The sequence below is a fragment of the Nicotiana tabacum genome, chromosome 21, assembly GCF_000715075.1.
Source record: "Nicotiana tabacum cultivar K326 chromosome 21, ASM71507v2, whole genome shotgun sequence".
Lineage (NCBI taxonomy): Eukaryota > Viridiplantae > Streptophyta > Magnoliopsida > Solanales > Solanaceae > Nicotiana > Nicotiana tabacum.
In genome coordinates this window covers 63362350-63379511 of record NC_134100.1, presented here as the reverse complement: position 1 = coordinate 63379511, position 17162 = coordinate 63362350, and the positions used below count along the sequence as shown (strand labels likewise).

Genomic DNA, 17162 nt, shown 5'->3' with positions numbered 1-17162 from the left:
AATAAAATTACAAAGGCATATCTCTTTACAATATTTTTGTCTTTAGACTTAGATATTATTTTTAACATCCTTTTGTCTTTAGACTAATATATATACTATACTATACTATACTATATATACATCTTATATATAGTATATAAGCTGTATATATAGCTTATCGAATATAACTTTTATATATATACTATACTATACTATATATACATCTTATATATAGTATATAAGATGTATATATAGCATATCGAATATAGCTTATATATAAATATACTATATATACATCTTATATCGATATATATATATATATATATATATATATATATATATATATATATATATATATACTATACTATACTATACTATATATACATATATAGTATATAAGATGTATATATAGCTTATCGAATATAACTTTTATATATATATATATTATACATTTAATATATATTCTATACTATACTATACTATACTATACTATATATACATCTTATATGTAGTATATAAGATGTATAATACATTTAATATATACTATACTATATATACATCTTATATATAGTATATAAGATGTATATATAGCTTATCGAATATAGCTTATATATATATATACTATATATACATTTAATATATATACTATACTATATATACATCTTATATATAGTATATAAGATGTATATATAGCTTATCGAATATAGATATAGCTTATATATATATATACATCTTATATCGATATACTATATATACATCTTATATACTATATATATTCGATATTAAATATTGAATATTAAAATTTAGGATGTTAAATAAAATTTAGGTCACAATTCTATAATAAAATTTACAAAGCATTGCCTTAGATAGTTTTTTAACATTCTTTTGTCTCTAATATCTATTTATTTTTATTTTTTTAAAAATATATGTTGGACCCACTTAGTCCGTTTAGCCCGCGGGCCGGGACCGTTTAGTCCGGGACCAAACGGTCTCAGTTCCGGACCAATCCATACAAAAGCCCGTTTGGCCTGCCCCCATTTAATTTGGAACTGGCCCGGGACCGTTGAACCGGCCCACTTGACCCGTTTAGGTCCGGAATCGGCCCACTTGCCAGCCCTACACATAGAAGATTAAGGAACCCATAGTCTTTCTCAAAATTCTTTAGCAAAGAAGAACGGATGAGGAAAAGTTATTCCTCCAGGTCAACTCAAAAGCTCAACTGCTCAAGTGCAATTTGACTCTTCTTGATGATAAAGTACATCAATAAAAAGGTCAACATCATGTTTTTTTAAAACATATACAGCCTCGTCCCTCGAATTAAAGTAAACAACTTAAGATAAGAATTAGAATATTTTAAGTAATATCATATTTCTTAGTAACAAAATATTTTGTACTTGTAGTTCCTTATTACCCCTTTGAATTTTCATGACCGAATATTTTGTACGCTAAGTTGGACCAATTATGTCCATCATATTTTCTCTCGTAAATTTAAACCATCAAATACTAAAATATTCTGTTGTAAAGGACTTAGCGAAGAAAGATGACATTCCGTATAAAAATGTTGTTGTTGTATTTATTGATCGCCTTTTTATGACTTGATGACTTGTAATATGCTTAAAACTGATGTAGTAGAGTTTCATCTCACGAAGACGCTTGAATCAAGTAAATCTCTACTAATGCTACAAGCTATGTTGTACAATATCACTTTTTATATGCGGCAAAATATTTTAAATGAGATCCAATTTTAATGTGTTTAAGAATTGGATTCTTCTATTCAGTTATGTATAACACTTTTATGACCAACACAATCAATCATGAGCATGCGACTTATGATGATTGCGCTAACTTTTGAGCCATTAATAAAATATGTAAAGGGCTAAAGCTCAAGTCATGAACAAATATGACTCTAGAGTCGACTTATAGCTTCACTTGCCTATTTGGCTTTAAATCGCAATCGTAGGCTCATTAATCACCTAACGATTTTAAACTCGTCAAGTTTATCTAGTTGTACATTATTTAAAAAAAAAACTTTAGTCTTAATAGTCGAAAAAAATTATTGTCAACATACACTGAATGTAATAATGAGTAGTAAATCATTTAATAATTATTTTTTAATCTTTACATATATTTATTGTTACAATACAATACGTTTGTTGTTTATGTCTTAGAAAATAAATAAATCAATTTTAAAGTCCTTGGCATCATCTATCATCACTTGTAAGAGCTGCAGCTGTTTGATCCTGCAATACGATCCCCTTACCAAACAAAAGTTCAGAAAAATCCCCAAAAAGCCGATCCCCTTCCTTTCTTTTTCACTTGGTAATATGTTGTGATATTCCTATGGCTTCAGCCGTTTTATCCAAGAGTCTCTTTGCCTACCGCTTTCTTAAATCCTCCTCCACTTCCTTACTCTGCCCAAAACCCCGATTTTCGCTCTCTGCCTTCACCGTGAGTTCTCCTTATATTCTTTCACTACTTGCTATTTTTTTGCTTCTAGTTGTATATGCAAATCTGGTTCATTTTGATGATGATGCATTTTCTTCAGTTGGTCATTGTTATCATCATAGTTGCTATTTACTAAACCGGCCTTTTGTGAAGATTATCCATTTGATAATCGCGTCTTGCAAATAAGATGTCAGTTAACTTTTTTGCTTCGGGTTCAATAGAATCCATTAGCTTTGTCTCACCCTGTATAGGTGTTAAAGATGTCAGTATTTTTTGTTAGAAGTTTTTTTCTGAAAAAGTACTTTTGGAGAATAGAGTTTGTGTTTGGCTAATCAATTTGAAAAACATTTTTGCTAATATTACAGCATCGATTTGTGATTGGCCAAGGTTCCAAAAGTTCCATTTTTGAAAAGCTGCTTCTGGCTCTGCCACTACACAAAAGCATTTATTTTTTATTAAAAGCTTGGCCAAATATCTCAACTCTCTAAAATAAGCATTTTGTTTTTCAAAAATAACCATTTTCGACTTCCCAGAAGCTTGGCCAAACAGGCTACAAGAGTTATTGGATAATTTTAGTTCTTGGGAAAAGTGTGGTTTCTTTCATGTCATGTGGAAATTTGTTAGCAGCACAACAACTTTCTGGCTCTTATATATTCTTGTATTTATTTGCCATAAAAAGTTGACAACAGTGTTTATCATTTGCTTAATCCTTGCAGAGGAAACCATTTCATTTGCAAGCAGCTCCAATCTACTACTCTAACAAGGTTATTGATTCTTTTACTCGTATGGCTTCCTCAACTGTTGGGGCACAACCATCATTCTCAACACTAGCAATGTCAACCAATGAATCGGTTGTTTCAGTTGACTGGCTCCATGCAAACCTCAGAGAGCCTGACTTAAAGGTGTGTGATTGATGTTTTTAATCTTACTGCAGCGCTTACCAGGCAAACGCTTGGTAAACAATAAAAATGGTGGGTGGAGCCAGGAATTTATACAAGGGGATTCAAAATTGTCACACTTGGGATCTGAACTTATGACCTAAAGCAATTTGTGAACTCTTTTCGCCACTTGTAGAACTTTCCCCTGTGTCAAGGGGATTCAACAACTTATCAATAGCTAGCTAACAAAACTAGTTTTGCCTATTTGCACAGTATAATGTTTCGATGAAGGGGCTTGATAAAAAAATGTTTCGACGAAGGAGATTCAATTGAACCCCCTTCCTTCAAGTATGGCTGTTATTACAACGGTCTAACTACATTTTCTGTTCTACATATTAAACCTAAAGTTATGATATTTTTGCACTCAGCCCAAGCCTTTCAAATGTACAATGATTTCCTTTTTCTTTTCAAATCTATTTAGCAATGCTTTTGCATGTGTTATCTTTCTCTTTCAATTAGTTGGGTGAGGAGTGTGGTGCAGGTTGTATTATGTAAGGCATCTGTCATACAGAACTGAAATGTTGTTTCTTTTTCCTTTTTCCTAAAGGTGTTAGATGCATCTTGGTACTTGCCAGACGAGCAGAGAAATCCACTTCAGGAGTATCAGGTGGTGGCTCCTAAGAAATTTTTGTTTGATGACACTGCTTTATCTTGATTCTTTGATTGCTTTGTAGTAAATATGTTCATAAACAAGCAATTTTCATTTTCTCATTAGTTTCTTTTATGGTAATTTGTTCAACAGTGCCCTTCTTTCTGTTTTTTCTGGTAGAATTTTTCTAACTTTGCTTTGAACAGGTCGCGCACATACCTGGAGCACTGTTCTTTGATGTGGATGGAATATCTGATCGAACTACAAATGTGAGACATCTTCCCTGCTAAATTTTTTTCTCCTCTTCAAAGAATGATTTTGCTCTATGTAAAGGCAAGTTACTAACCTTCTCTGGCTTCAGTATTGTACCATCTTTGTTTCATTTTAGTCCCATCTGTTTCTACACTTGTAGTAGATGCTTTAGCTAGTCATCCGACATGCTTTTGAGATGGATGTCATCACCTTTTATGGTATAAAAAGCTTCATTAATTGGTTGATTTATCAGTTGCCGCATATGTTGCCATCTGAAGAAGCATTTGCAGCTGCTGTATCTGCTCTTGGTATCAAAAACAAAGATGGTGTCGTCGTATACGATGGCAAGGGCATTTTCAGTGCGGCTCGTGTTTGGTGGTGAGTTATTCATTTGATGATAAAAGGCAGATAAGCCCATGTCATCCAAAAGTGACTAATCGATAGCAAAATCGGTAATCAGGATGTTTCGAGCCTTTGGACATGACAAAGTTTGGGTTTTGGATGGTGGCTTGCCAAGATGGCGTGCTTCAGAATATGATGTCGAATCAAGTGCATCTGGTGACGCGATTCTGAAAGCTAGCGCTGCCAGTGAGGCAATAGAGAAAGTATATCAAGGACAAATGGTAAGATAAATACTGTTTCCTATGAGCTTACTGTGCTTGAATATCCTTTAAAAAAACAAGATTTCCACAAAAAAGTTAATTTTTCTTTAACCATTCTAAAGCATAGCACCTTTTGATGCAATACTGTAATAGGACAATATTCTCTGAGATAGGCTGTATTCTTGGACTTTTGCTGCATCATACCAAATTTTGTTTAAGAATTGTCTTTCTTGGTGCTTCCTGAATATCCGGAGGGCTCAATGGACAAGAGGGTGTCTACTTCTGGGTTTCATGTTTAACCTTCGTTATGTAAGGGATGTCAACTTTTGCTTAAAAGTCAAGTCAGACTGTCTTTTTAGATTCTGTTCTCCTTTGCTTTGTGTACAAGAGGTGGACTTAAAAACTCCTACTCTATGCTTAAGGAGTCAATTAAATCCATCATGTTTCCTAGCTCCTTAACTCTATTCACTTTGTTTGAAAAATACAAATAGTGAAGATGACGATACTTTACAAAGGTTATACGTTCGTTTTCTCTTTTAACACCTATGATTCCCTTCTAACCATATAGTCCAGATTATACACAAAAGTATGGAGCACCAAATCTGTTTCTTATTCTTTCCAGTCTTTTGCTCTTGTCAACTGTTGAGAGATTGCTTGAAATCTCTTGGCATGTCCCAAATAAACCCAACTATAGTTACAATCTTTTTCCATATCTGCCAGAATTATCTGCAATGAAGAAAGAGATGATTGACTTATTCTAAGGAATCTTCACACTAAAAGCATCTACTGCACAATGGATATTCTCACTTATGCTATGTTGCACAGACTTTCCAAAATGATGCCGCACCCGTGTCGGATCCTCCAAAAATATACTATTTTTAGAGGATCCGACACTCAACCGGCAACATTTTCGGAGAGTCCGAGCAACATAGCTCTTATGTAATTGTTTTTTCACTACAACAACAACAACAACAACAACCCAGTATAATCCCACTAGTGGGGTCTGGGGAGGGTAGTGTGTACGCAGACCTTACCCCTACCCTGGGGTGGAGAGGCTGTTTCCGATAGACCCTCGGCTCCTTCCCTCCAAGAACTCCCCACCTTGCTCTAGGGGTGACTCGAACTCTTTTTCACTATCTTCTGTAAATTGTGTCGAGTCAAGCGAGCATCATGACTTACAATCCACCCAAAACATGCTACTTTTGTGGGGACTTTAACCTCCAAGGTCGACAAGAGGGGTTGCTCCGATGGTCAGCACTCCCCACCTACAATCCCAGGGTCGTGGGTTCGAGTCACCAAAGGAGCAATAGCTCCAACAAAGGGGGATTAAAAAAAAAAAAAACCTCCAATGTCACTGATTTTCCAGATCTGCCAGACTTGTCTGCAACGTAGAAAGAGATGATGCACTGATTCTAAGGGATCTTCACACGGAAAGCATCTACTGCATAATGGATACTCTCTCTTCTGTAAATGGTCTTGAGACTTCCTCTTCATATTTTGGAATCTTGTCGATACATCTCCAGTTTAGTACACATTGATAAACTTTGCCATGCTAAACATCTATTACATTCTCCCACAGCTATTTCTGCTGTCACGATGTCTCCAGTGCCATTTGAAGAGTAGGATTTTGTTATGATATTTCAAGTTCTTGACTCCTGCTCCACATTTTTTTTCCATGGATACGGTAGACCATATGACTAGATCTTTCTCGTCTTCTCAGAATTGCCTTCCTATAGAAAAATTGCTTCTTATGTTATTCAATTTCTTTCCAACACTGGAAAGTATAGGCAGTAAGGACATCAAGTAGGTAAGGATGTCATCCAAAACGCTATCGGCCAGTGTAAGTCTTTCCCCTAAAGATAAGTATTGCTTCTTACAGGGAGTTGGCTTCTTCTCACATCTATTAATGAAACTTCACCAAGCACCAAGGTCTTTAAATTTTGCTCCCAAATACTGGGGAAGGTAGACAATAGGGAATGTTTCCACTTCGTAACCTAAAATCACTGCCAAATAGTGTATCACCTGATCAGCATCACGGGAAAAATACATGCAAGTCCTGAAACAAGGTTGGAGACGAAATCATGGTCAAACTTAACCGACAACCAAAGCATTAAGAGTCGTGGTCATGTATCATAGCTTAATCGGAAGGTACTAGGAGCCACTGAAGATGGTCAATCTCATATTCGTGTACCCTCTATAAGGTCATCCATGGAATGGAATAGGAGATCTCCAGTTAGGTTAGGGATTTGAAGCCTGAGGGTTGTGAATTCCTTTACATAGTCTTTCGATGGTGTCAGTTTGCTTCGACTCCTTCAACTTCCGCCAAGCCTCATATATGACATTGACAGGATAGGACTGGTTTTTGAGCTCAGTCTTGAACTGGTCCCCAAGTGCCACTGTGACAAAGACCCTTCTCCATGTCAGCTTTCTTTCTGTGCCACGGGGTGACAGTGTTGGTCAGATATAGGATTGCGTTACGTACTTTCCCACATGTTCAATCGCGAAAGCAAACTGTCCAAGTGGTACAGTTAAAACAGCAGTCTTTGTGCTGAATCATTTATAAAATTTACCTTACCTTCCAAACGAAGGCAAACTGTCACAAGTGCTGCAAGCACGCTTAGTTTAAGACCTAGGCTGTGACAAGGTGGTATCAGAGAACCTTGTATTCCTACATTTGCTCTGACCAATAGATTGAGAGCATATATAGTGTTTCTGTAAGACTGTAACATAATGATATCCAACTTTTACGGATTAATTGAATTTTAAAACTCTTGCATTCTATCTCGACATGTAAGTTTAACATCAAGGATTATAAATTGGAGCTTTTGGTAATTTCTTCTGTTTACTGCAGTGCCAAAAGTTTCAACTAACTAATGTTGTTTTCCATAGCATGAAGCTTTTCGAAGTAAATGATATGATATTTGACAATTTTCTATTTTCTTTCAAGCTCTGTCTTCTTGGGGCATGAATATGATGAATCTTTGCAAGTACCTTTTTTCCCGTTGGAATATATGTAAATAGAGTTGAAACATCAGTTTTTCTTGCCTTATAAAAATTGTCGGTACATTTTCACTCTCCCTCTCTTTGTAGCTTCTGAAATTGTGCATTTAATGTATATTGTTTTAATATTTCTCTTAGAAATTTTTTTTGTGCAGGTTGGACCTACTACCTTCGAGACCAAGTTTCAGCCGCATCTTGTCTGGAATCTCGATCAGGTTGGTTTCCTTGTTGTGCTTTCTGCCTACAGCACTTGCTGGGAGCAGCATCTAGCCATGTGTCACCGAAGCTGGTGGTAATGGCAAGGAACTTTTCTGGATTATCAAGACCTAGGCTGTATACAGATTCAAACTACTTATAATTACATTATTTCTTGTTCCAGATACAATTTAGAGCTGATGGATGGTAGGTCTAGAGAAAAGGGACAACATGAACCGAACTAGTAACAGATTGTGATTAGTGGGTATTAAGCAGCTTGTTGATTCATATTTGTGACCCTTAGTGCAACTTTATTCTGCAAAATCCTGCTCCAGTTTCCTTGAGTGACTGTGAGAGCTCCACTGAGTTTCTGAAGAAAATCTAGGATTATGACCTTTATTGGTTGTTTTCTGCTTAGGTCTGTTTCATTGTCTGGAGAAACTGGTTATTGCCGCTCTTTGTGAATATCAACTGTTGGATGACTGTATGATAGTCCAATATGGGAAAAAATGCGAACACAATCTTTGTCCTTATTTTTACATATGTCAACAAGATTGATCTTTCAATATGCTATCCATATTTAACTATATTTGTGATTTTTTGTCATTAATTCTAGCTTAGTTATAGATTTGGAGATATAATTTGTTTATATTCTCAGGTTAAAAGGAACATTGAAGACAAAACATATCAGCATATAGATGCTCGATCCAAAGCTAGGTACTTCATTATGTCTGCAAACTAATTTCTTTATACGTGATAGACTAATATGCTAAGCTATTTGCTCAACAATACATGTACCAAGATGAGAAAGTTATTTATATATTTTATTTTTGTCAGTTAGTTCTTGAAGCAATTATAGCCTTTGTGACCATTAGATTTTACTTCTCCCTCCTAATTTATGTGACACATTAAGTTTCAAAATGTTTCACATGTGCTACGAATAGTAGTGATTTTTTATTGGACCATCCCATACCTCAAAGATTTCAACTTCATTAAAAGCACAAAGTTAACTAATGAGGTGATGCTCTCCTTTTCAACAATTAGTTCAATATGCTAGTCAAATAGTCTTTGTGCCTTGGCAAATATGTCGTATGATTAGAGATGCGGGAGTAATATCTTTTGGCATGTCTTGCTGGATGCTCTACTTTTGAATAATTTCTTCAATATGCTAGTCAAAGAGTCTTTTGCCGTATTATGTTTTATGATTAGAAAGGTCGGAGTAATATATTTTGGCATGTCTTGTCATCTAGATGGCCGTGATCGAATATATGAAAATTTTTCTTTCTTATGATACATTATGTTTAGGACATGAGGGCAGAACCCTACTACTCCTGATGTGACTGTCGGCATAGCCAAATTAAACATTTAGCAATGGCTCCAATTAATGTGCCTTAGCTAGTAGGAAAAATTAGATATTTCAGTGGTTACCCTAGGGAAATGGAATCCTGAAGATGTTGCAAATATATCCTTCTTTGATCTGCTCAAATTCACCATAGTTATAGAGTAAGGATTTATTAGTGTTTTAAGACATCTCACATATCTACTGGTTCATGAATGGACCACTCATTATGTAATGTCTTAAATAGGTAAGGGGTGCTTATATATGTTTTCTTTACAGATTTAGAATATTATAGCAACTTCTTTTTTTAACTGATGTGAAAGGAGCATTCTCACATTGTCCCCACGGGTTACTCACTTGGCAAAGGTTGAGGAAGTTGTGTCTAGGTCACAGGTTGGAGTCCTGTGCCGAGCAAACTAACTTTAGTTTTTAAGTGGAGAAGGGTAGAGGGGCGGACCCATTGTCCCCGAGTTCCGAAGGTTGCAGTTGGCCCAAAGCGTCGGGTCCAAACGTATTTCTCGGTCATAAATAAAGAGGGAGCATTCTCACATTATCTTCTACAGTAGGATTTCTTCCCTTATTGGCGCCATCACTTTGCTTAGAAATAAAAAAATATTGATTTCTGCTGTCTTTTAGGTACTGTATCATGATGGTCTAGGAAAAATCATCTTAAGAATAGTTTTTACAGGTTAGGTCATATCCACATTTCAAGTTGTTTTGGTGAAGTTGCTTTCTTAGTCATTTTTATTTTCAAGAATTATTGTTTCTGCATAGTCATATCATGGAAGCTAGGCGCAGTATTGCTTGTCCAAGAATGAGTAATTGTGCATATCTTCTCTTTTCATTTAGCTATAACACAGATGCTGCTCTCTTCTGTTTTGAGTTTAAAACAAAGCTACATCGATGTGGTACCCAAAGACGTACAAACATAAGATATGTTGGTGTGGAGTAACAGTTTATGTTTTTTTGGATAATTAAAGATAAATGTACCTGACATTAGATTAGGAAATAAGCTTTTATTAAAAGGAGATAATAGAGGCCATAAATTCAAAATCTACTACACTTGACTGAAGCAAGTGGAACTGTTTTAATGTGTAAAATTTTCCAGAATTCATTTTAAGCAAGCTTAATTTTTTCTAGAGTTAATCAATATTTGTTTATTTATCTAGAGTTCTGTTTTGCACCTTTTTAGGTTTGATGGTGTTGCACCAGAGCCTCGAAAAGGAATAAGAAGTGGACATGTACCTGGGAGCAAGTGTATTCCGTTTCCACAGGTGAGGATCTGTGTGTTGAAGAAAAATGGTCTTTTCAGTATTCTGAAGCAGTTATTCTATTTCATCTCTTGTATAAACCATTTCCTGCTTGAAATTGAGATATGGCGAAGTATTTCCACTTGAATAGGTAAATTATTTGTATGCTAGTTCCAAAATGTATTTGATGCTTTGATACCAAAATAATAACAAAGTAAGAAACAACTAATTAAGTTAAACTTAATTATAGACATGAAAATTTCCGTACAAATGGGCTGGCTTCAACATCCAGAGGATGGCTTACCAAGCCACACAAACAGTAAATTTGCTTATAGTCGCAAAAGTTTTTCTACCAATGGGCTGGCTTCAACATCTTGAGGATGGCTTGTCAAGCTACGCAACTCGGAAAACTTTTGTTTTACAACTAAATTTAGCTGTTATAACTTAGAAAATGTTCGTACTACAACTAGCTAACTTTCTTAGATTATTCTTAGTTCATTTTCATATAAGGATCAGCCTTTTCATCTATTTCGAAAGAAAGAACAAAAGAGAAATTTAGAAGGAACTCGTATATAATATATCACAAAAATTTACAATGGTTACTAGATGATCTTCTTAGTACTACATAGCCTCCTTTATATAGGGGATAAAAGGTTATTACAAGACAAACTTATCTACAAGTGGGTTCCCTTCGACATGTGAAAGACTTTAGCTAAAATAACTATTATACATGACAAAGCTTGTGAAAGTATGTGAAAAATGGGTAATATACATGACAAAGCATGTGAAAGCATGTGAAAGAAGGGTGATATATATGACACAGCATGTGGAAACATGTGGAAGCATGTGAAAGTGGGCCCCAGAGAGTATGTAAATATGAGAATTTTTTTGTTGATATGGATAGATGATTTTTAGGGTTTTTTGGCCGGTAATATGGGATTAAGATGAGAATAGCATGAGTTAAGGTTCAAATCCTCATTATCGGTTGGCGTCGATTCTGCACCGTATCTGGCCTTGTCTTCTGGGCTTCTTTTCAATTATCTTGTGTAGTACCGCTTGGTGCTTGATGATCTTGTTCCGCTGTGTTCCTTCTCCTCTGTTGGTAGAATTTGAGATGTAACATCAATTATGTAGTCTCAACCTGGCGACATCATGAGTGATTTTATATCGGATGCTTTCGTAAAGTGTCTGGTGTTCCTGTGCTGCTTCTCGGACCCGTTCCCAATGGGGATGAGTGCTGGTATAATTTCAATTTGCCCATTCCTTTGGCCATATTTCTCTTGGAATATACTTATTTTGCTGGAAAATAATACTTTGTGCTTTGATGTATTCTTCTTCCATGGATAAAATGGAGATGGAGAATTTCCACCAGAATGATATTTTTGCTTCTGCCTGAACCATTCTGTTAATAATCTTCACCAGTCTATGGAACATGAATATCTCCGCTTTGCAGGAATCTTTGAAATATTTCATCCAATACCTATGAGGCTTGAACCATAATAGAAACACTTTAAGAGCAGGTTCAATGTTGTTAAAGTCCTTGAACACATTGCACTTGAATTCCATGAAAATATAATACTGGTGACATAAGTATTAGAAAAATCATGAAAGTTCTTGGGAAATTCTCTGGCTTGTGCTATGAATACGTGACAAAATGGATATTCTGATTGACCCCAGATGGTTTAAGAATGGATCATCCGTGTTGCAGAAAAGTCTAGAGCTCGTAGTAAGTTCTTTCCATTATGATGGAGGGATCAAAGGGATTTATGAGGTTGAATAACTCTGGTGGGTGATATGTCGGTTTTAATAAACTGTTTTCTGAGACATTCGTAAACATAAAGATCTGGCTGGTGGGCTTTTATTTTGACCTCATCTTCTTTGGTGAAAATCTTTTTGAGATTTTCTATCTCGACTAGAAGAATTCTCAAAAAGATTTTCGCCAGAGAAGATGAAGTCAAAACAAAATCCAACCAGCCAGATCTTTATGTTTACAAATGTACCAGGAACCAGTTTATTAAAACCGATAGATCACCCATCAGAGTTATTCAACCTCATAAATCCCTTTGATCCATCCATCATAATGGAAGGAAATTACTACGAGCTCCGGGCTTTTCCGCAACACGGAGGATCCATTTTTAAACCATATGGGGTCAATCCAGAATATTCATTTTGTCACATATTCACAGCACAAGCTAGAGATTTTCCCCAAGAACTTTTATGGTTCTTCTGGTACTTATGTCACCAGTATTATATTTTCATGGAATTCAAGTGCAATTCGTTCAAGGACTTTGACAACATTGAACCTGCTCTTAAAGTGTTTCTATTGTGGTTCAAGCCTCGAAGGTATTGGATGAAATGTTTCAAAGATTCCTACAAAACGAAGATATTCATGTTCCATAGACCGGTGAAGATTATTAACGGAAAGGTCCAGGCACTAGTAGAAATATCATTCTGGTGGAAATATTTCGTCTCTATTTTATCCATGAAAGAAGAATACAAAAAAGCACAAAGAATTATCTTCCAACAAAATAAGTGTATCCAAGAGAGATATGGGCAAGTTGTACCACACTTATCCCCATTGGGAACGGATCCGAGAAGCAGCAAAGGAGTACTAGATGCTTTACGAAGTCATCCGATATAAAATCACCCATGACGTCGCCAGGTTGAGACTATATATTACACCTCACATTCCACCAAGAAAAGAGAAGGAACACGACATGATCGTCAAGCACCAAGTGGTACTACAAAAGATAATTGAAACGAAGCCTAGAAGATAAGGCCAGATACGAAGCAGAATCGACGTCAGCCGATAATGAGGATTTGAATCTTAACCCATGCTATTCTCACCTTAATCCCTGCCAAAAACCCTAAAAATCATCTTCCCATACCAAGACAAATTCTCATATTTTCATACTCCCCGGGCCCCACTTCCACACACTTTGCCATATATATCACCCAACTTTCACATGCTTTGTGATGTATATTACCCCTCTTTCACATGCTTTCACAAGTTGTCTTAGCCCGTTTGTACCTGGCGATAGATGTGCTGACGCGACACATTCAATGGGAAGTGCCATGGTGTATGTTATTTGCAGATGACGATGACGTAGTACTGATTGACGAGAGGCGAGGTAGGGTTAAAGCTATGCTGGAGGTTTGGAGACAGACCCTGGAGTCTAAAGATTTCAAGTTGAGCAGGATCAAAACAAAATACTTGGAGTGCAAGTTCTGTGAGGGGACTTACGAAGTAGATGTGAAGCTTAGTCAAGTCTATCCCCAAGAGAAATAGTTCCAAGTATCTTGAGTTTGTAACCAGGGTAACATGGAGATTGACGAGGATCTCACTTATCGTATTGGAGCCGGGTGGATGAAGTGGAGGTTCACATCTGGTTTTTTGGGGGATACAAATGTGCCATTAAGACTTAAAAAGGGTAACTTTACAGAGTGGTGGTTTGACCGACTATGTTGTATGGGGCTGAATGTTAGCTAGTCAAGAAATCCCATGTCTAGCAGATGGAAGTGGCAGAAATGAGGATGTTGAGATGGATGTGCGGGCATACCAGGAAAGATTAGATTAGGAAGGAAGTTATTCGGGATAAGGTCTGAGTGGCCCCTAAGGACGAAAAGATGTGGGAATCGAGGTTGAAGTGGTTTGGGCATGTGAAGAGGAAGAGGAGAGGCATAGTGGCCCTGTTTAGGAGGTGTGAGAGGTGGACCACGGCGGGTCTGAAAAAGGGTAGAGGTAGGCCCAAGAAGTACGGGAGATTGGTGATTAGGCAGGACATGACATTGTTTCAACTTATCGAGGACATGATACTCGATAGGAAGGTGTGGATGTCGAGAATTATGGTTGAAGGTTGACAGGTAGTCGAGAGTTTCTCCTAGTCTTACCAGTAGTATTACTATAATTTTTGTATTTTCTTATTCATAGATCTCTGTTTCTATCTGCTATATTGTTCGCTTTTGTTATCTTATTTCCTTGTTGTTATTGTTTGTTGCTTCCTTTTCACCGTCCCTTGAGCCAAAGGTCTAGCGAAAACAGTTTCTCTATCTTTACAAGGTAAGGGTAAGGTCTACATACATATTACTCTTCCCAGACCCCACTTATGGGATTACACTAAGTTTACTGCTGTTGTCATGTATAATAGTTTTTTACCTAAGGATCTTTCACATGTCTAACGGGACCCACTTGTAGATAAGTTTGTCTTGTAATAACCTCCTAGCCCCTCTATAAAGGAGGCTATGTAGTACTTGGAAGATCATCTAGTAATCATTGTAAATCTTTGTGGTATATTATATATGAGTTCCTTCTAAATTTCTCTTTTATTCTTTCTTTCGAAATGGATGGAAAGGCCGATGCTTATATGAAAATGGAATAAGAATACTCTAAGAAAGTTAGCTGGTTGTAGTACGAACGTTTTATGAGTTATAACAGCTAACTATGGTTGTAATGCAAAAGTTTTCTGAGTTGCGTAGCTTGGCAAGCCATCCTTTGGATGTTGAAGTCAGTCCATTGGTAGGAAAACTTTTGTGACTACAAGCAAATTTATTGTTTGCGTATCTTGGCAAGTTATCCTCTGGATGTTGAAGCCAGCCCATTTGTAGGAAAACTTTCTTATCTAAAATTAAGTTAACTTAGTTGTTTCTTACTTTGTTATTATTTTGACGGAGTATTGACTTTCAAGCATTGGTATCATCTGGACTATCGGATGCATGACATTGTAGGTTTCTCACATTGACAATAAGGAAAACCATGAGCTTCTTCTAAGTTTGATACATTTTGCTTAAAACCTTTTGAACGGAGTGTTAAAGAAGAAATTTCAATAGTTTGCCTCTCGTGTCAGCCATGAATCATTGTGGGCATATTGGGCTCTTGGATTCTACACTGATGCCCTTGTCTGTCTGCAAAGATTCTTGAAAGATGAGGCCTACCTGTCTCTTTGCCCTGCTAAGGGTGCACCTAGCATTGCACCTAATCCCTGGAAAAGACATTGTGTATAGCTACCTCTTCAATTTTCTTGCTTCTTTTCTTCGATGATTTATGCAAAGACCTATCTAGTTGAAGCTCTGAATCAACCTTGGATAGTCTCCAGCACTATGAGAGTTTGAACCAATGAAATGTGAGCTTCACACTGTTTTTGCTTGTAATTCCTTGTTTCCAAAAGCTTAATCCTAATTAATCCTAGACTAGATCAAGTTCTGTAGCTATATGATAAAATCTATCTGTTTGTGGTGATTCTTTTCAGATGCTGGATGGCTCGCAAACACTCTTATCCCATGAAGAGCTCAAGAAAAAATTTGATCAAGAAGGTAACAATTGGTCTCGTGTTCTTAGCTTAGAGTTTGAGCATGTTTCATTTATGTGGTTTTGCTTTCCTGCTATTTTTAGTCTTGTTGAATATTAGATCTCATAAAAACAGTGAGCCATATGTGAAAGAGTGCGTGCTTGTTTGAGGCGGGTTTAAGACCTGAAGCTACCATGAAGCTCAGGTTGGGTGCTTCAGTGCAAGCTCCTCATTGAAAAGGCTTGCCGCTCATTGCCTATAGGCAGTCCGGCACCTCCTTTAAGAGGGCAACACTACAATAAATATAGTCGGCAAAAATGGAACATTTATTGTTAACAACATTTTCCTTGGTTATTAGAAAAAAGATTTGCAAATTTAGTATATAAAACGTAATATTTACGAAAAGAACTTAACATTTACATGTAAATCAGAAAATATGAAATAGTATGTGAACTTAATTGACTTGACTTTTTCTTCATATATATCTCTTAATTATAGTTTTTTTTAAAAATAATCTGTTCTCCATATAACAACTGCGTGTATATTAGTTATTTTTTCTTGCATTAAATACATTTTTCTTTGTTTTTTAGCAATTTTTTCCCACTAAAACCATGCTTTAATTGCATTTTGTGCTTTAAGCCCCAATATATTTTGGCGCTTTTCTATGCTTTTTGCCTCTGTTAGTTTACATGCCTCTGTTAGTTTACAGCATGTATATAGTGTAGTATTGTTCCACATTGGTAGAAGAGTAGTATGTCCTTGTATAGTATAGCTATAAATAAGGACCTCTTGTATTGTATTGTTCATCCAATATCAATAACATATTTTTTCCCATGCCTTCTCACATGGTATCAGAGCAATTGTGAGAGACTTATCGCTGTGCATAAATTCCAGCGATTCCGGGAAAGAGAAATCGCTGTGCATAAATTCTAGCGATTCCGGGAAAGAGAAATCAGTACTTTTTTAAGGCTGTTTTCTATCTGCTTCATTTCTGTCAGTGTTGTGCAAAATCCAACACTACCACAAGAGTCGTCACTGTCCGGCGACCAAACCCCAGTGAAAAAATCCGGCAGCAGCCTCCTCACGCGCCTCCACGCGCCACCAGAAGCTCACGCGCGTGAGCTCACGCGCCGGCGCGTACGACCACTTCCGGCCATTTTTTGAAAATCTTCCTTCAGAACAGTTGGGTCGCCTGGTAATTCCGATCCTACCCCTACTGTTTTCATTTCATTCCAAAAACTTTGAGTTTTTTTCCGGCAGCTACAGTACTATTCCGACAGCTACAGTA

The 17162-nt window shown here is 36.5% G+C and overlaps 1 protein-coding gene across 4 annotated transcripts in view; it reads left to right on the top strand.

The window, feature by feature from the left end:
• Positions 1-2174: 2174 nt before the first annotated feature.
• Positions 2175-17162, top strand: part of LOC107811870 (thiosulfate/3-mercaptopyruvate sulfurtransferase 1, mitochondrial) — a 51160-nt gene continuing 36172 nt past the window's right edge. For 2 of the 4 annotated variants that reach the window (XM_075241600.1, XM_075241599.1), the window contains exons 1-10: positions 2175-2427; positions 3141-3326; positions 3910-3969; positions 4158-4220; positions 4457-4581; positions 4664-4826; positions 7961-8020; positions 8659-8717; positions 10532-10613; positions 15836-15899. In XM_075241600.1, coding sequence (XP_075097701.1) covers positions 2320-2427; positions 3141-3326; positions 3910-3969; positions 4158-4220; positions 4457-4581; positions 4664-4826; positions 7961-8020; positions 8659-8717; positions 10532-10613; positions 15836-15899 — 970 coding nt within the window. In that variant the 5' untranslated portion in view covers positions 2175-2319. Of the gene's footprint in view, positions 2428-3140; positions 3331-3909; positions 3970-4157; positions 4221-4456; positions 4582-4663; positions 4827-7960; positions 8021-8658; positions 8718-10531; positions 10614-15835; positions 15900-17162 lie in introns of all 4 variants that reach the window. The other 2 variants (XM_075241598.1, XM_075241597.1) reach the window with 2 other exon arrangements.